This window comes from Penicillium oxalicum, chromosome IV (genome assembly GCF_001723175.1).
Source record: "Penicillium oxalicum strain HP7-1 chromosome IV, whole genome shotgun sequence".
Classification (NCBI taxonomy): Eukaryota; Fungi; Ascomycota; class Eurotiomycetes; order Eurotiales; family Aspergillaceae; genus Penicillium; species Penicillium oxalicum.
This window is the reverse complement of record NC_064653.1, coordinates 38634-57946: the sequence shown is the minus strand read 5'-3', so window position 1 is coordinate 57946 and position 19313 is coordinate 38634. Positions and strand designations below refer to the sequence as shown.

At 52.4% G+C, this 19313-nt stretch overlaps 6 protein-coding genes across 6 annotated transcripts; 4 read left to right on the top strand and 2 right to left on the bottom strand.

Annotated features, from left to right (window-relative positions):
* Positions 1–1498: 1498 nt before the first annotated feature.
* POX_d04808 (uncharacterized protein) lies at positions 1499–1980 on the bottom strand (the record flags this gene model as incomplete). Its single annotated transcript, XM_050113667.1, has 2 exons — positions 1499–1760; positions 1820–1980. The coding sequence occupies 2 exons, from the start codon at positions 1978–1980 to the stop codon at positions 1499–1501; spliced, it is 423 nt and encodes a 140-aa protein (XP_049968618.1).
* An 878-nt stretch (positions 1981–2858) lies between these two features.
* POX_d04807 (uncharacterized protein) lies at positions 2859–4354 on the top strand (the record flags this gene model as incomplete). The annotated part of the gene is made up of 5 exons (XM_050113666.1): positions 2859–3043; positions 3101–3438; positions 3498–3817; positions 3868–4108; positions 4164–4354. 5 exons carry the CDS (start codon positions 2859–2861, stop codon positions 4352–4354), a joined length of 1275 nt encoding a protein of 424 aa, XP_049968617.1.
* A 1844-nt stretch (positions 4355–6198) lies between these two features.
* Positions 6199–11950, top strand: POX_d04805 (uncharacterized protein; the record flags this gene model as incomplete). The annotated part of the gene is made up of 3 exons (XM_050113665.1): positions 6199–6753; positions 6867–8375; positions 9101–11950. The coding sequence occupies 3 exons, from the start codon at positions 6199–6201 to the stop codon at positions 11948–11950; spliced, it is 4914 nt and encodes a 1637-aa protein (XP_049968616.1).
* Positions 11951–13390: 1440 nt separating this feature from the next.
* On the top strand, positions 13391–15111 carry POX_d04804 (uncharacterized protein; the record flags this gene model as incomplete). The annotated part of the gene is made up of 3 exons (XM_050113664.1): positions 13391–14226; positions 14313–14681; positions 14775–15111. The coding sequence occupies 3 exons, from the start codon at positions 13391–13393 to the stop codon at positions 15109–15111; spliced, it is 1542 nt and encodes a 513-aa protein (XP_049968615.1).
* Positions 15112–15982: 871 nt separating this feature from the next.
* POX_d04803 (uncharacterized protein) lies at positions 15983–17127 on the top strand (the record flags this gene model as incomplete). Its single annotated transcript, XM_050113663.1, has 2 exons — positions 15983–16157; positions 16241–17127. 2 exons carry the CDS (start codon positions 15983–15985, stop codon positions 17125–17127), a joined length of 1062 nt encoding a protein of 353 aa, XP_049968614.1.
* Positions 17128–17326: 199 nt separating this feature from the next.
* On the bottom strand, positions 17327–18332 carry POX_d04802 (uncharacterized protein; the record flags this gene model as incomplete). The annotated part of the gene is made up of 2 exons (XM_050113662.1): positions 17327–17977; positions 18081–18332. 2 exons carry the CDS (start codon positions 18330–18332, stop codon positions 17327–17329), a joined length of 903 nt encoding a protein of 300 aa, XP_049968613.1.
* Positions 18333–19313: the final 981 nt, after the last annotated feature.

The following is a 19313-nucleotide window of genomic DNA, read 5'->3' as shown; positions in this document are numbered from 1 at the left end:
CACCTTTCCCCTATCAACAACTTTCCAACGTGCAATCTGCGATAAAGATCCAGCGCCGCTTGATTGGAGTAGATGTATCTGGGACCAAGGTGCTGGGCAGACTTGGCTTGCGTCCCAATTTTTACGCTGGGATCCATGGCATGTGCGTTCGGGGTATCAGAAGAGGACCTAGAAAAGATTCCGGCCACTACATCCATACGCGGCTCCTCCATCTTCATCGCATATTTGGAAGCCTAACTCGCCATACGACCCCATGATGATTTGCCCGCAAGCTTCAATGCAGGGACAATGCCCAATGATCGCGATCATAAGGTGATGAAAAGAACCTTCATCTGTCTCGCCGTCCCTTCTATATGAGGGAGACGCTTCCGTGCCCGCCACGCGCGTGGGCTCACTTCCAGACTGAACTACTTAGTTCCCTGTCCCGCAGCTGTCGACAAGTGGATCGGATGTGTGAAGGTTGCTGCAATGGGGACAGCCGTTCCAATCGACATCTCTCGCAACACCCTACTAGTAACCTTGAAGCTTGGACAACTAGTGCCAAAGGAGAATGGAGGGGGTGTCTCTCTTGTGCTGATCATGCCCTGTGTATCCGGGTTTTAACCCTACAGAGGCGCTTCATACCAAGTAAGATGGAATGCCACGCGTTGAGTGTCAGAATTCCTGCCGAGCGTAATGTCCTCCAGATACCTCGCAAAACCTGATATCGAATCATGGATAAATAATGATCTGTTTTATACTACCTCTCTGCTAAAAAACTATCTTTCAAATCCTTCCCTCAAATGGCGACTGTGCTTGTCGCCACTCCGTCCACTTCCACCGTTGAAATGTCCTAATCTACCGCCATCCATGCGACCATAACAAAATTGCGGCCAACAAACTGCGCATTCCGTCGCGTCGATCTGTGCTGAGGGCTTGTCGTGTAATATCGGTGACGGGAAGCGATCGGCTCCGGGAGCACAGAAGGGGTTAGTCATCTCGCCGCCCTCAGCTGCTCCGCTCTGAGTTGCTTCAGCTTTTCTGACGTTAGCGCTCGTTACAAATTATGTACTGTGCATTGTGTAGGTCACTAAGTCATAAAATCCCGGTGACAGTTTCTCAAGTAAACAAGGGGGAGCATTGAATATCTAGTTGGCATTACGTGCTGTACCTCGACATGCATACTATTCTTCAGCGTAGGCCGCTTTCATTAAGTCTCCAAAACACGGCATTCATCATCATCTTGGCAGCAAGTCAAAGGAATCATGCTGTCAGATGATTCGTGGTAATTGTATAGGTGACATGTGGTTCAGAGCCATCCATCTAACTGGGAGTTTTCAATAATAATAAAGTGTGTTTTAAACCGCCAATGCTCTTATAATGTAAATATATTTCGATAGACAAATGGATCCCACCGGCAAAGTTACATAGAAGCCGCCCGTACATGCACTAATCCCAACGGGACCAATGTATCTTCCTGCAGATCCCAAATCCAGTGCAATTATCTAATGCTCATCTATCATTTCTTGCCCTTCTCGGAGGTCGACTGATTAGATACAGGCGTCGAATCAGACTTCCTAGTCGCGACTCCCTTCGGCGGAATGACTGGTGCCCCGGGCATTGGAGGAAGCTTCACAGGCTTGAATGTCGCCTCCTTGGAGAACTTGACAAACCCGTTGAGATAGGCATGCGCCGACGTAACCCGTTTACCGTCCTTATCCAGAAGAACCACGGATCCATGGTACGGGTCGTCGCGGTTGGGCGTGGGGTGAGGGTTTCCGCTATTCACTTTAGCCGAACTCAGCCTTCAATCCAAATAGGAGTAATGCATGTGTCTTACACTACCTGCGCGCTGACAACGCGAGCCCTCAGCCCAGGAACTTCGTCAATGGAAAGCTCAACTTGCTGGATCAACCAGCTGACGTCGACGGTTGTTCCTTGAAGGGTCCAGTTAAGCTGTTTCAACTGTCTGGCAGTGCTGGAAAATGCCCGCGAGGCCATGATTGTCCCTTTTTGCAGACAATGCAGGTGGTTCAATTATGAAAATTTTTTCTGGAGTATGAAAGTGCTCTGATAATTCTGTGCTAATCCTGGTGAGCTACGGCATACAACTCTCTTTTATACCTTCATTAGGAAGGATATCAATGAGTGTATAATTCACCCTAGCTGTCTTTCCTCGCGGTTACAAAGAGCACTCCCAAATTCATTAGCAGAGAGGCGACCAAATAGAACAAGGCGTATCGCGCTCTCGCAGCATCTTTGGGACTAGATATAGGGACTCATAATTACCGCTGTTCTTGCGTTTCTACTACCAACAACCCTTGACCTACTACATGGGTTCCATTGCCGCCGTCCCCACCCATCCATCTTCGTGGTTTTCTGGTCTCGGCCGTCCGGTAAAACTAGAAAGCGATAGGATATCATTTACACTCTGCATGCTATGACCGAGGCTCAGCTAGGTGTTGAAACAGTCTGCGTTGCAAACGGGCGCTTACTCCTCGGTCGAGGCGCGCCTCATTGATGAGCGGTATACACCAGCAGCAATGCCCAAAAAGAAGAAGCAGCATTATTGGTTACCTACGCGCCGTTGGACGACTGTACAGAAGCAAGAGAGACCTTCTTAGGTGTGGTCAATATGATTTCACGGAATCGGAGGCGTCTGATGATCTCATTGGCTGACAGCTTGTTTCGTTCACCTGAACTCCGTATCGTGCCACGTGATCACGTTTGCTAGTCATGCCAAGGCTCCTCCTTGATCTTCTTCAACCATTACTGACATCGCATTCTCCCGTCGGCTTACGGGAAGTAACTCTGTAATGAACGCTATAAAGCCATTCATTCCTCGTTTCTCTGCCTTCATTCGCAAGAAACCGTTTCCCATGTCTTCTCCCGGGCCACCTTTACCACCTGGCATACTCGTTGATGAAGAGATCTTGCCAGTATACAATTCCAAGCACTTCTACCCAGCGAAGCCTGGAGAGGTACTCGCCGATCGTTACCAAACCTTGGTCAAGGTTGGCTGGGGCATGTCTTCAACAGTATGGCTCGCGCGTGATCTGAAAGGGTAGCTTCAATAATTTCTCCCAGTTCGAAGCTCTCCCCGTCTCTAACAAATTTACAGATATGTCGAAGAGCCAGAGAGCGTCGTGGCACTGAAAATTGTGAATAATAATGCAAGTTCCGCTGATCGCGAGCGCGAAGTTGAAGAGCATATTTCCACGGCAGACCCATCACATCGCGGGCGGTCACTTATCCGAACATTACTTGACTCTTTTGAAGTTAAATGCCCAGAAGGTCACTATCTATGTCTTGTGTATCCGCCTATGAGGGAGTCGTTATCGATGTATCAGCGGCGCTTTAACGACAGAAAGATGCCCCTGCCCCTTATTAAAACATACATTCGTGCTCTTCTTACGGGGCTTGATTATCTCCATAAAATATGCAGGACAGTTCATACAGGTAGGTTTATTTTCTGCCTTTATTCTCGTCGGCAATACTAAGCACAAGTGGCTGTCTAGATATAAAGCTTGAGAACATCATGGTCTCATTCGAGGACCCAACCGTGCTCGCTGATTTTATTGATTCTCAGCTTGCAAAACCGATGGCTTTCAAGATTGATTCGATAGGACGACCAGTGTATCAATCCCGTAATGACTTCGGGCCGCTCAAAAGCCTGAGAAGTATACCACAGCTAGTCGACTTTGGCTTGGCAACCAGGCTCGAAGAAGACGATGACTGGGGCGTTTGGCCTATTCAACCAGACCACTATCGGGCACCAGAGGTGATACTAGGTAACGGATGGCAAATGCCTGCGGATATTTGGAATCTTGGTGTTCTGGTGCGTTACGTTATTCTCTAGAGTTGTTGCATCTACTAATACCCGATAAGTTGTGGGATATGATCGAAGGCAAAGAGCTATTCCTGCATATTTATGATCAAGAAGGTCGCTATGATGCTAAACTGCATATTGCCGAAATGATAGCCTTACTCGGTCCACCTCCTCCAGAGGTCATACAAAGGTACCGTTATATGCAAGAGTACTCCTGGCCGAAACCTGTTAGACGAGAAGACGGCAGGATATGCGAGACCGCGGAGGAGTACTTCTGTGGGCCATTCTTTGACGAAAAAGGTATTTGGGGTTCCTATCTCAATTGGATTATTCTTAGACTCACGACCCATCTTAGGTCGCTTCCTTTACGAAGACCTGATCCCTGACCGTAAAATACGTGACGCACCTTCATCCCTTGGGGGGGAGGAGAAGGAGTCGTTTTTGGACCTCGCTAAGGAAATGCTTGTCTGGCACCCAGATGCGAGAAAAACGGCAGGCGAACTGGCTGGGCACCCTTTTCTTCAACCAACGCAAAGAAGCGCCTGATTTCTGCGAGCGTCTGCTGAAGAATGAGCAGCCCAAGGCAAATCAGCCATTCAAGGATGAGGATGTTTCATGCCAAAGGCAAATGATGATCGCTGTGAAGAACCCGATAATCTTCAGGGGGAGAGCGTTATATATTTTTAATACGGTTATTATACTATCTAGTAGTATTTTAATTAAGAGCTAACTAATCTTTCTTATTAATTTAGTGTCGACGCCCTAGTTAAATATATTATCCTCTATTAAATTATTTAGATAGAGGATGGTTTTTTGCTCTGTCTCTTCTCACGTTGATCCAGTAGTCTCAATGGTCCAGTGAAGCACGCGCGTCCGCCCTTTCCCACGCTTGACCCTCGCGCCCTGCAGGACTGAAGCCTCTCCTGCAGACGGAAGAAAACAAAAAAAAGGCCAATAAAGTAAGAACCGAAGAAACGGAAAGTCCCCTGAATGCGCGGGAGAGATGAACTAGCCTCATGTGATTTGACAGTGAGCGTTTTTCGTTCCAGGGGTTGCGAGGATGATCCCTCGCCTGGGGCTTGCCTTCAAGTTCTTGGAAGGGAGCGAAAGTGTCAACTATGCACACAGTCCGCTAGGTCCATGATTCGCCCCTAGCCGTCAAGTGCGCTTTTTCTCCGCTGAGCTGCGAGATTTGGTCTGCAAAAGAATGGGTATCCTCTTACTGTGTCTGCTGTTACTGTGTGTTATGGTCTGTACTTTGTCTTCTAACCCAATTCCTTATGCTTTAAAAGCTACATTGTATCGCTAATGTCCCGTTTAGATTTGCATGTTTCCATTTTCGGATGGAGTTTTCTTACTATAGGAATGAAGAACTGGCACCCGCTGGTGTCCAAAGGAATGGGCATTAGGCGCGAGTCCGTGAATCTGTTGGTAAAATTCAGTGCACTTTATTCAGGGATATTGCCTACTCCCAGGTAAGGCTCATTAACTCCTGAGGTACCCATTCAGAAAGGGCTCCTCATCAGGATGGCGAGGTACACTTCAAGTACAAGGCAGCTTCAGGACTACAGTCGACCAGTTGACGTTTGCTGGGCATTCCCAAGCGTTGGAATTGAGTCTCGCAAACTTCAAACCGACGTATTCCACCCTCTCTTTTAGGGGAAGTCCGCGGTAAATGATCAAGGTCAAGTGTAATTGTCTGTGTTTATTTAAAAGCGCATGTAGGTGATTTATGTATTGCTCTGTGTCGTAGCTGGGAAGTTCCTTCTCTTGAAAGGACGTCCAAGCGATTGGTAGAGAATTGGAGATGTTGGTCTTCTGTGGCGAGTATCAAGTTCCTACCTCACTAGAGCCCAAAATAAGTCTCAATGGAGGCGTGTGGATTGAGAATGGCCAAGTCTTCAAATATTAAACACATGTAGTAGATACTGTGTAGAGATTATTGAGATTATTGTGCTGCTGTTGAGCCCTCGAGTATCCAACATGCAGGTAACTTGAAGATTGAAGGTAGAACACCTGAATCCACCCACACGCCCACGGTACGACTGCGCCCACATCCTTACCTAACTCCTCATAGGTCTGATTCAACCGTCTGGGCTCGTGTCTCTGCAATCTTGGTTTCTTTTCTTTAACAAGGTTTAGCTCTTTGCACTCATTACTGAAACCCCCTCCAAAGATCGAGTGAGCAAGTAGTTCGAGTTGCTCAGTTTTGACTCTACCCATCCGTCCCGCGCCGCGCCTTCGCGATAGGCGCGTAGTCCATCCTCCCGCTGTGGCTGAACTCTTCGTTGCCAATTCTCACTACGAAAAATCATCTTAGCCCCAACCCTCTCAAGCTCTCTTGGCCGCTACCGAGACACTCGCACAAGGTCAAGAGAATTAAGTACTGGATGTTCAGATCTCTGGCGCGACTATCACGGGCGTCGCATCTCCAACATGAGAGCTTCCTGGCAATTGCTCAAGGGACGGTTTGCCACCCCAGGTTGCGGATCCGTTCCGATCGATCGATGACCACGGCGAGCGTCAATCTACCCGCCCTGGTTCTGGTCCATCGTCGTCATGGCGCTCAACCGGTTTGGCGACTGCCAGTTTCATTGGGTTTTGTGAATAGCCTCGCTGGTCGAGCACGTTTTACTATACACTCCCCTCAACTGGTCGCATCGCCTTTGCGAACACTCTCTCACCATTCTGACCACACTATTGACGGTCGTACCAACCGCGCGACCGTCGTGATGGCAGTGATGTCCAGGGTCACCAAAGCCAAACCGGTCGATGTTTTGAATGGAGATATCTCTGTATCCGCTGACCGGGCGGAAACTGCCCTTGATCCAGAATCAGAGGAAGACATCCCCGTCGATGCGCAGGAGCTCCAAGAAGCTTTAGGGCGACCGCCTCCAGTGAATAGCAGCTATCTTCCCTTACCCTGGAAGGGTCGTCTCGGATATGTATGTCTTGCAATGCGCCAGCGGTGTCGGTTCCATGAAGCAATTGGATGATTCCGATGACTTGGTGGGAAGCAACGTACCTAAGAAATAGAAACTGAACCATGTCAACGTAGGCCTGCTTGAACACTTATCTGCGATACTCCAACCCGCCCGTCTTTTGCTCGCGCACCTGTCGCATCGCGTCAATTCTGGAGAATCGCCATCCATTACTGGATCCTGACCAACCCGCTCACGCGACCAAGAACCGCCCCGACCGCGATCAGCCTGCGGATGTCGCGCGTGGTCAGGCCTTTGTCGAGGCATTGGGCTTGGCCAATGCGCGGGACCTGGCCAAGATTTTCCGCTGGAACGATAAATATGGCATCAAGTTCATGCGGATCAGCAGTGAAATGTTCCCCTTCGCGAGTCACAAAGAATATGGGTACAAATTAGCCCCATTTGCCTCCGAAGTACTCGCCGAGGCCGGTCGAGTGGTCGCCGAATTGGGCCACCGAGTATCTGTCCACCCCGGCCAATTTACGCAACTCGGGTCGCCCAAGCGGGAAGTTGTCGAGAGCTCGTATCGAGATCTTGAATACCACTCCGAGTTGTTGCAGCTCCTGAAGCTGCCGCCCCAGCAGGACCGTGATGCGGTGATGATCCTCCACATGGGCGGCGTTTTTGGCGACAAGGCGGCGACATTGGATCGCTTCCGTCAAAATTACTCGATCTTGTCACAGGATATCAAGAATCGACTGGTCTTGGAGAATGACGATGTCAGCTGGACTGTTCACGATCTTCTCCCGATCTGCGAGGAACTCAACATCCCTCTTGTGCTCGATTTCCACCACCACAATATTCTCTTCGACGCGAACGAGGTTCGCGAGGGCACCGAGGACATCATGCCTCTCTATGATCGGATTGCAGCGACCTGGTCTCGCAAGAACATCACTCAAAAGATGCATTACTCTGAACAGACCTCTCCGGCTATCACGCCTCGCCAGCGCCGCAAACATAGCGACCGCGTGGCCACTCTTCCCCCCTGTGATCCAAACATGGATCTCATGATCGAAGCGAAAGACAAGGAACAAGCTGTCTTTGAATTGATGCGAAACTTCAAGCTGCCGGGGTTTGAGCTATTCAACGACCTCATCCCCCACATTCGAACCGATGAGAACAAGCCTTTTAAGCCTCCGCGCAAGTCCAAGAAGAATGGCGGTTTCGTCGACCTTGAAGGATCCGTGCCACCACCACCCACTGTCCCTGAGGATGAGGTCGGCATGGGCGGCCCAGAGCGAAGAGTGTATTGGCCTCGAGGAATGGAAGAGTGGCTACGCCCTGCCAAGAAAGTGATCAAGCCCAAGGCAAATGGTAGCCCTGCCAAACGACCTGCACCCAAGAAGGTGAAAAGTGAGCCTGCCAGTCCTGCTGCGGAGGTAACTAGGGAGATGGAAACCCCGGTGAAGAAAGCCGCCCAGACGCCGACGCGACGCACGCCGTCAAGTAAATCTCGCGCCAAGCGGAAAGCTGAGCAGATCGAGGTTACGCCTGAGTCCGAGGATCTCAGTAGTCCTCCTGCAGATCTGGAGGAGGCCGAGACCCCTCCGCTGTCGACCACTCGGCGGAGTGTTCGAGCGAGAAAGGTGAATTATACCGAAGATAGTGCCTAGAGGGCCGACTTAGAGATTTGTACTATAAGCACGATATATGTATAAGGTATGATCATGCATTGATAGCACCGCAGGTGAACAACGTGTTTGCAATTGGTGTAGAGCACTTGGTCTATGCCTCCCGACGCATGAAAGTAAAAGATCCCCTTCTTTCCTATCCAAATGATCTTTGTACCTACTAGGCAATATTCAGTGCCGGCTTCCTCTAATACCTGGTAACATCGTAGTTAACTTGATAAGATATATGCCCCTGACCGGTATCTTATGTACCTGATTATGAGTGAGTTCGAATACCTTCAAAGGCTGCTGTGAGTGCCCAAGTACTTCGACAGGGCCAAGGCGGCCTGGCGTCATAGTGGGCTCCGCTCCCCGCACCGGCACCGACTCAACAACTTGGACTGGACTGGCCACTTCCCACTGCGGCCGCCTGCCGATCCCATCATTCGGACATTTCTGCAGGGATCAGTTCTTGTCCCCCCAGCGACTCTCTGGGCTTGTGCCAAATGCTGTTGGAGCTTATCAAAAGTCTTTGCCCTACCTGTGTTCTTTCTTCTCAACGGAAGTCATCGTTCAAGCTAGCCTGCTTCGAGTCCTCCCATCGCCTTGATTCCACTTGACCCTCACCCGTAGTCAAGTCGCACGCCAGACACGATCCACCCCGCGCTAATTGCTCACAAGAAACCCTGGCGCCTAAACAGTATTTCCGTTGGTCCGTTGCACGGTCGAGGCTGTTCTCCTTCAGACGGCCCCCCGCCGCAAGCTCCTTCTTCGCTAAGTGGGGAGCCTTTGGGCGCTCGCCTAGTCGACCCAGCCGCCTCTCGTCTCTCCTGCGCATCCTCGTAGGACCGCAGGCAACCCGCCGTGCCAAACACCGGCTCTGGAATCTCCGACACGAAGCCTTACCGGCACTTCGACATCGGGCCCAGTCGCGCATATACCGTGCCATCGTTAAGCGGCAGGCGCGGCTTGCAACACGCGGTCGAACACCTGGTCGAGGATTTGTTGCCTCTCTGCTCGGCTCTAGACGACGACTGCTGAGAGGAAGTCAGGCTACTGCCTCGTCGACCTCCAGAGCCTTTCCCGCCAATCCTTCGCTGTCGACCCAAGGCAGAACCCCGGACGGGGCAAAAGATGCGGTGACGGATTCGATGGGGTCAACGTGGGGACCGGGCGGCGGAGATGGCACTGCCCCGGGCAGTCGTCGTAAAAAGGCCTACGAATGGCTCAAAGCCGCCAATGAAGTCGGCCAAGCGTATGCATCGCGGTGGACAGGACAGAGGGGCGTTTCCCAGGAGGACTACTACGATACCCCCGGCGCATTTCCCGACGTTGCGATTGCGCGGTCAGGGGACGAGGAGATGGTTCTTTTCCCAAGTTATGCCAGAAAGCTGGGCGCCAAACACACGCGCGAGACCAGTCCACCGTCCAGGCGAGATTCGTGGAGCCAGACGATCGATGAATACCGGGGTGGATCTGACGAGAAGGGGGTCGCCAACGACGGTTGGGGGGATGCCATCCGAGAAGAGACAGTGGTTGAGGTCGACGTGCGAGGTTGGATTCATGCGCCCAGTCGAGGTCCAATGAGTCGGAAGCATCGCATCATGATCAAATTAGCAAGATCGCTCAGCGGCATCCCGGCGCCAGCTGGGTCCTCCAATGATGAGTCTCCCGAGCGGAATCCGAATGGCAAGGGTGAAGATGAACTTTTGGATAAGGAGATGCGCCATCTCGTTGATTCTGCCGAGAAGGATGCCGATCCAGCTTGGAAGAGCGCAGTGAGCGACCGCCGTGGGTCCAACATGAGCGCTGGAACCGGCACTGGGGCGGCCATCAGTCAAGTGGCAGCTATGACGAAGGATGAGATATCCATGGCGAACGCTCATTTGATGGAGAGACTCCGTCCCTTCCTGACGAACCCCATGGCCGGCATGCCGGTGACCATCTTCTTCTTTAACGAAGATCGAAGTGAATCCCGTAACGTTCTCACCGATGAATCGGGCTATTTCATTACACGGGCTGAGATGCCCTTTGTGCCGACGCACATCCGAGTGCTCGCGTCGGAGGATCTCTCTGCCGCGAAACCGATTGACGTCATTGAGCCCGTGGGCATTAGCCTGATCAGTGATATCGACGACACAGTGAAACATTCTGCCATTACCAGTGGTGCCAAGGAAATCTTCCGGAACACATTTGTTCGTGAATTGGCGGAGCTGACCATTGATGGTGTCAGCGATTGGTACACGCAGGTCGCGCAAAAGGGCGTGGAAATTCATTACGTCTCCAATGCGCCCTGGCAGCTTTACCCTCTGTTGGAACGGTATTTCAAACAGGTCGGGTTGCCTCCTGGTTCATTTCATCTGAAGCAGTACTCTGGCATGCTCCAGGGCATCTTTGAGCCTACCGCAGAGAGAAAACGTGGCCCCCTGGAACAGATTCTGCGAGACTTCCCGGAGCGCAAATTTATCCTTGTGGGTGACAGCGGCGAGGCGGATCTCGAAGTTTACACAGAGGTCGTGCTTGCCAACCCTGGTCGTATCCTAGGAATCTTTATCCGTGATGTGACCACCCCAGAGAAGAAGGCCTTTTTTGAGAAATCCGTCAGCCATCTGGAAACCCCCATTCGCAGTCAAAGCTCCCCTTCCCTCGTTGATGAATCCGACTCTGCTGCCAATCGACCCACTCTACCCCCTCGCCGAACCGTTGCATCGTCCCCGTGTGCCGATCGAGAGAATCCAGGTTACGAAGATCTGATAGATCTACGAGATGACGAGTGTCCAGACAAGAACCCTGCACCCCGGATACCTCATGCTACTAAACCGCGGCAACCCCCTGGCAAGCCTGCAAAGCCCTCTTCTCTGCGAACGGTCCATGGTGTGAGTGATGCTGTTGGATCAAGTCCTCATCCCGAAGAGTCCTTTTCTCAAGGGGCAATTCGTCGCAAGGCGGTCCCTCCTTTGCCACCTCGACGCGCTCAGACCAAGTCAGATTCCCTCATCGATTTGGATACATCTCCCTCAAACCCACGTTCTTCCAGTGCAGGGTCATCGATGAAGGATAGCAACGCCTCCGACGGCGCATATCGTTCTAAGGGACCACCCCCGGTCCCGCCACCGCGAAGGTCCACCACGGCGTCGTCTTCTACCGGATCGGGACCCAGTGGGGCGAGCACACCGCGCCATCCTGCGCCGGCAACTAAACAGTCGTACCCTGCGGCAGCCGGAGCGGCAGCCCAAGCTGCGCTCAACTACGCCACCGAGCGGCTCAATCTGACAACCTCGTCCGGGTCCACTCTTCGGACCTCTCCTTCGCAGCAGTCTCTCGGGCGCCCTTCGACTACCGGTCCCTCGGACCCCCTCCCCAACAAGCGCGAAGAGCTCTGGCGGCGTCGTTGGGAAAAGGCAAGTGAGGTCCTCGAGCAAAAAGGGGTGGTTCTTGGTAGCTGGCGCGTTGGTACCGATGTACAGTCGGTCTGTATGTGGTTGATCGAGGAGGAGATGCAAAAGCTTCAAGTTCTTCGGGCCTCGACTGGCGCGGGACGTCAGTCTTGAAGTGTGCCCTGTGAGAGCAATCGAGCGCCTGTGGAGCTGAACGATGATAGCCTCAATGAATAGTGGGTGCTCGCGATGAGCATAGGGCATCGATAATCTACAGTCATATCCATCACACCATAAATGGCCGGCCCGGCAGAGATCTTTGTATACCTGACCTCCAGCGCATTGTCTCGACCATAACGTCGCGCGCGTTTTTGATTCTCGCTGCAATGCTAGCGTATCCGCACTTCCGATGCCCGCTCCATTTTCCTCATCAGGCCCACGCTAGTTCCTCGTTGACCATCCAAGAAGAAAACCACGCCCGGCAGGAGCCCTGTTTTCCTCTTGGAACAGCTCTGTGCGGCTCCTCCCCATGCCCATTAATTGCCCACACTCTCTACTCGAGTAGGATTGCCCAAAAGAAATAGATAGGCGCCCCCCCTGCAACACTGCCTGTGGCACTGTGGCAAGAGTTGTCCCCAGTCTACTTTTGATGTTCCCTCTCAGCAAGAAAGGCCGCATAGATTCGTACAGCCCGTGTTTGGTGATCCAATTGACGTATGTCTTGTTGAGAGGGCCTTATATTGCCTGCGAACCTCCTCATCCTTCTTGACCCTCCTAGCAACCGACCGAAGCAGGGGCACGCTCTGTCATGCGTCCATGCACTCTTTCTTTTTGCTCAGACATGCAGAATATGGTTACTCTAAGCTGGGGTGATATCAACATAGTAAGCTATGTATCACTGAAACTGCTACGAGTACTTCGGTAGTCCTTGAAGGGTTCCGGAATACGCGGTGAGGTGCTGGTCAATGATCATGCTGGGGACTGTTTGTACCTCGGAAGTTTATCATGTGACCTTGCCGACTGCTTGACCTTTCAGTCCAAGTGGGTCCTTCCGCTGGATCATCTGAGGGGTGTGATTGGCCCTGGCGGAGCCTAAGCTCCGTGGGAACCTCACTCTCTTACCTCGTCGGGCCTCGGCTGAACATCACGGGGACGGTGATTGGCGGAGTACTGCGTGTCTGCGCAGTTCACCCTTTGGGGGAGAAGATTGAATACCTGTGGTGTACTGGAAGGCATCAATGGTATTTCAGTCCTCTGTGGTGGCTCCTTCCCTATGGTCATGATCAAAATCTATTGCTAGCGCTTGTAACTACACTATACAGAATCTGTGAGTCTGTACTCTGTAGCCAGCTCTGACAATCGTGCTCTTTGGGTGCGAGGACTCGGCCCAGTCCAGGCTTGGTCGTATGCCCGCGATATGCGCTTCCACCGGGGATGTGGGAGTGGGGTCGAGCCGGAGGTACACCTGATGATTTGCCTGTCAAAGTACGGGGTCCCAGCCCAATTTCTCATGTGAGTATTTCCCCAGTTCACCATATACTTGTCCTTCTTTTCCTTCTGACCCTCCTCCCATCGCCCTCCATCTGCCGCATTCCTCCTCCAACGCCCCCAACCATGCCAGCCCAAATCATCTCTCGCGCCGAGGTTGCCAAGCACAACACCGAGGATTCCCTCTGGTGTATCATTGATCATCGTGTCTATGATTTGACCGACTTTGTCGACGCCCATCCTGGTGGCGCCGTCGTTTTGACTCAGGTTGCCGGCAAGGATGCCACGACAGACTTCTACAACCTGCACCGACAAGAAGTGCTGGAAAAGTACCGGGAGCAATTATGTATCGGCACCATTGAAGGCGAGAAGCCCGAGGTCATCGAGCCCCAGGTGGGCGCGTTGAGCCCCGTTCCTTACGCCGAGCCCCTGTGGCTGCGCCCCGAATTCAAGAGCCCGTACTACAAGGAGAGCCACCACCGATTGCAAAAGGCCATGCGCGAATTCACCGATAAATACATTACCCCAGAGGCCCAGGAGAAGGAGCAGGACGGGACCTACATCAGCCAGGAGCTGATCGACCGTATGGCCGAAACAAACATCCTCGCCATGCGACTGGGACCTGGGAAGCACCTGCACGGGCGATCCATCCTGGGAGGCGTCATCGATGGAAAGGAGTTTGATTACCTGCACGACATGATCGTCACCCAAGAGATGGTGCGGGCGAACGCTCGTGGCTTCCAGGATGGCAACATGGCCGGTATGGCCATCTCATTGACGGCAGTGCAGCAGTGGCTGCATAACCAGGAGCTCAAGGAGAGAGTCACCTCGGAGGTCCTGTCTGGCCAGAAGAAGATGTGTCTTGCGATTACCGAAGCCTTTGCCGGCTCCGACGTGGCTGGTCTGAAGACGACCGCCGAGAAGACCCCCGATGGCAAGTTCTATATTGTCAACGGTACCAAGTAAGTTGAACCACACCGTGACCTTTTTATCTTGTCACCCTGTTTTTTTCCGTTCCCCAAAGGGTGTCTGACACGCCCCGGTATAGGAAGTGGATCACCAACGGCATGTTTGCCGACTACTTCGTGACCGGATGCCGAACGGAGAAGGGGTTCTCGGTCCTTCTGATCCCCCGCGGCGAGGGCGTCGAAACGAAGCAGATCAAGACATCCTACTCGACCGCCGCTGCCACTGCCTTTGTCCAGTTTGAGAATGTCAAGGTGCCCGTAGGCAATCTTCTGGGCGAGGAGCACAAGGGATTCATCGTGATCATGAGCAATTTCAACCATGAGCGCTTCATGATGGCTGGTGCAGTGGTTCGCATGTGCATGACGATCGTCGAAGAGTGCCTGAAGTGGTGCAACCAACGGATTGTCTTTGGCAAGAAGCTCATTGAGCAGCCCGCGATCCGCCAGAAGTAAGTGATAGATCTTCATCCTCTGACCCGTGATCCCGCCGCATCGGCCGGGGCATTCTTGATTCGCGGTCGTTCTGACACCTACCGGTCTAGGCTTGCCCGCATGATTTCTCTCACCGAGTCCAACCAAGCTTGGCTCGAGTCAGTTGCGTACCAGATGTGCAACATGTCCTACGCCGAACAGGCCGTCCACTTGGGTGGGCCGATCGGTCTGCTCAAGTCGCACGCTACCCGCGCGGCGCAGGAGATTGCCGACTACTCCACGAACATCTTTGGTGGTCGTGGTCTCACCCAGAGCGGAATGGGCAAGGTGGTGGAGATGTTCCACCGCACTTATAAGTTTGACGCCATCCTCGGTGGTACCGAGGAGATCCTGGCCGATCTGGGCGTGCGACAGGCGATGAAGAAGTTCCCCAAGTCGATGCTGTAGAGCAGCTGAAGTATAGGCACCTTTGAATTTTATGTTGTAGATTAGGTAATTGCTACCCAGGGAGATTCAATGAGCATTTTTCGCAAGTCAACCTTTTATCCCATTTGAAGCCCGGCCCCCTGGGTGGCTCGCGGCGCTTGCCGATCCAATGGACCTGGAACACAGTGTACGTTTCATATTGCTCAGTTGCACGAGAGTGCTATCCGACGAGTGCCCGCTTTGAAGATGAAGGAAAAACGTGAAAATCGGTTCCCTTTTTTTTTCACGAGGGGAAAAATGATGGGATCGAGGTCAACGCCAATCACGCAGATAGTCACAAAGCAGCAGGTATTCCAGGTCTTGAGGTGACTAGGGTACGGTTTTTGAACCTTTGTCCAATGAAAAAAATTGAAAGCCCTCCTCCAGTCGCATCTAGCCAGCTTGACCGGGGGAGTACAAACTTTCAGAATCTGATGACTGGAATATCTAGCGTCTTCATCCACCCCTCCCCAGTCTCCTCTGAGGTCAACATCAATTCCGGTCATTGGCTCTTCCATGTCCAACCAGCACTGTAGCAAAGGAAGACGAATGGAAAATGGCTCCCAGTCCAAAGTAAGAAATGCCACCAGCCATGCGCCAGGCGGCTTGGATTAGTGGAGTGGGGGTGGGCTGATCGTGTGGGGAGAGCTCAAGTATACTTCGGCTTGCGGGATCATCGTTGATCCGCTTGACGCGCCTGTGAAATGATTGCATCACCAGCCGCTGCCTGGCCCACTCTTACGGACTTAAATCGTACGTTTGTTTCGGTTGTTTCGATGCACTCTGCGTGAACTCTGATCACATCACATTGGAAAACGTTGCTCAAGGCACCTTTACAAACCCTGATCTCAGAATGGCCATAAATAACCCCCTCAGTGCGGAAAATGTGTTAGACACCGCAGCCAAAGCGCTCGGCGACGATCTGCCTAAGCTTCAGACCGCATACGAAGCGGTGGCTTTGATCGGTCATGCTTGCATGATAGCGGTCGACTTTCGTCTAGTGGGACTAGGGGAGGAGCACAATCTGGGTAAGCTCGAAGCGTGTCTAATTTCTCCGACTCTCTTACCTGGAAAGGACTGTTGGACTAATTTGGGGGCTGATCTCTTCAAGATTCATCCTCTGGCTCGACGGCTCTGCCTAAAGAATGGAACACCAGCTCCAACTATGCCTTCCGATATGCCCACCTTCAATCCTCTATGCAATACCTCCTGAAAGTAAGCCGTCTAGGAAACAATGCGGTGGTGTTCGCCTTGGCGATGGGGGACGATCGGACCAGCTCCTTTGATGTTCCTGTCAAAGACTACATCTCCGCCTCCGCACTGCCCCTTTCACCATCTGAGAATGTGACTGGTGCCTTGAGAGATATATTTATCTCGTCGGCTCGTCTCAGTGATTTGATCGGATTGTTCAAGATCAACGTCATTCAAAAGCTTGCACCGGGGCTCAATAAAGAAGGCTACGAGGACCGCACTCGGGAGCTACGGGGGCAGGAGCCGACTGACGCATCTCGCCAACGAGATCGACTGCGAGACGATTCCTTCCCTCAACCTGCTCGTCCATATCCCTTTGACGATCCGCTCGCGGCGGCCCCCCGCCGGCCCAACCCACCCGGTGACTTTGCTCCCCCGGGTTTTGAGGATGAATATGAAATCAACCGGCCTCCACGAGGGTACCCTCCCGGTTTCTCTGGAGGCCGCAGCCCCTACAATATCGGAGAACGAGATCTTTATCCCGCAGGACTTGGTCCCAACGACCCCTTCCGAGGGACCATGGGCCCGGGCTTTGGGAGTGGTGGAGGTGGGATGCATCCTACCTTTGATGATCCCTTGTTCGGTGGCACGGGTGGTGCCGGTGGGGGATATGATCCTCGTGCGCCCCCCGGAGCTCGTTATGATCCCCCCGGGCCAGGCTTTGGTCCGCCATCTGGGCGCGGTCGCGGATCCGGTGGAGGGGGCTTTGGAGGATTTGGTGGAGGATTTGGAGGCGACATTATCTAGATGCTTCACGGATAGGGAAAGAAGGATAGTAGTTGAAACTGACTTGACGAATGTTACGACCGTGATGATGGGGGTTGGGCAGAACAAGGCCATTTATGTATTTCAACGTTTTTAACGATTAAACCATGAGAGAAGAACCATGGATATTCATGTACACTACTGTTTATCACCTCAGGTTGCTGGACCTTCTCCTCTGCCTTCACTTCGTTCCGAATTGGCCTTCTGTCTTCAACCAGGTCGCAAAGTCTTTGACGCCGGGATGGAGCCTTTTCACTTCTTCCATGTCCGCCGCGCACCCCTCGTCATGGAACCACTTGAACATGGATCCAAAGTCTTTGACCAGGGCCATAATCCCGGAAACCACCAACCCAAAGGTCGTGGGGATCGCCTTGCCCGTCTGATCCTGGAATATCCGCGCAAATTGATCAAAGGTTAACTCGTCCCCTGCCAAGGAAATAGCTTGACCCTTGTAGAAGGACGCGTTCATGAAGGTCTCTGCCGCGATGGTACCGATATCACTGCAGCCGACCATCTGAAGTGGTCGTCCCTTGAGCAAATCTCGAAACGAGGTCGCAAAGACCTTGCCCATAAAGTCGGGTGTGAGATTGTCGTAGAACACTGCTGGGCGCAAGATGGTCCAGTCCATCTGCCCGTCCTTGGTCTGCGCCATGAGATGTTTCTCAATGTGATGCTTGTGGGCGAAATGGGGGACGTTTGTCGGATTGTCGATGGATTGCGCACCGTGACGGTCGACAGAAGTGTAAACGAAATGCTTGACGCCGTTCTTGAGGGCTTCGTCAATCAGACTCTTGCCTTGAACTTCCTCTCCAACCTTGCTTCCCATCACAGCCTACAGCACAAATGCCTTGGTGTCAGTCAAGCATTGCTGGGGGACCGACGCCAAAGAGCAGACTATTGGGCAGAAAGAGCTCCCCGTCTTCAAGTGCACATACCTGAACACTGAATACACCCCATATGGACCCTGAAGCCTTGTCATGCGCATTTTTGAAGATTTCACTGGGGTTATCCAGGTCGCCTTGGACCAGAGCGATCTTTTGGGACTTGGCCTGGAGTTTCTGTGCCGCTGCGGAGTGAGGGTTGCGAGTGACGGCGAGGATTTGAAACGGGGCGTTCTTTTCGATCAGACTTTGAATCAACGCGCGGCCTTGTTTGCCGGTCGCGCCAGTCACAAGAATGGAGGTCATTGTTGATGATGAGGGTAGGTTTGATGCGAGTGATATGCGACTCTCACCCGAGGTTGGGGGATTGTTTTTTCTTCTAATTCACGGGGGTAGGACTGCAAAAAACGGATGGATGACCGATGCTGCAGGATAGGTCGAACTTCAAAGATTCTGGAAGAGTGATACTGATCGTAGAGATACTGGCTTTGCTCTGGGGATTGATGGGATGTGAGCTCATACTTATACAATAATTCCTGGCACTGTCATCCGAGCCATAGATCGCATCAGATCTCGATATGGTTCCCTTCTCAATACAAAGCACGGCATGGCTGGCTCACTTCGGTTAGATAGCTATCTCGAATCTCAGGATGAAAGCTAGCACTATCAGCCCGGGGGGATCAGATGGTCCGCAACACCGATCGTCTTTCCCATGTAGAAGATGTTGGATGACGCCAAGCAATCTCTGCTGCGGAGCTCGGACGATCTCAGCCTTGTTGTTGTTCCAGAGAAACGGGAACGGGGGGGTCCACTCGCTGCGAGTTTGTCAGTCGATCCTTGATTATGCAGTCACTAGTCCGCCATAATCTTTGTGGAAAGCCCCGAAAGGCCGAGCTGACATATGCTGATTTGGGGGCTTCCATGTCCACGGCACCTGAAGATTCCGTTGCCTTCTATTGCAACCGGCTCGTAGGTTGTGGGTTGCAGCTTGCCGATGCATGAGATGGGTGTGGGGTCCCTATCACCACCGACTACTTACTTAGTACCAGCCAGTGCCTTACTACCAGGAGGAGTACTACTTCCAAGGATGTAGTACTTACTATTGAGCCTATCGAGGCATGTTAGTTACACAAGCATGAAGCGTTTTGCTCCATGATCCCCCTTTTTACCGATTGAATCATCATAAAAGTGAAGACATCCCCAATCCCACGAGCAAGCTTTCCTGGACAGATCGATATATCGGGGAGTCCTTCGGTCATTGTTATTCAAGCGTGTTGACGGAGTTCT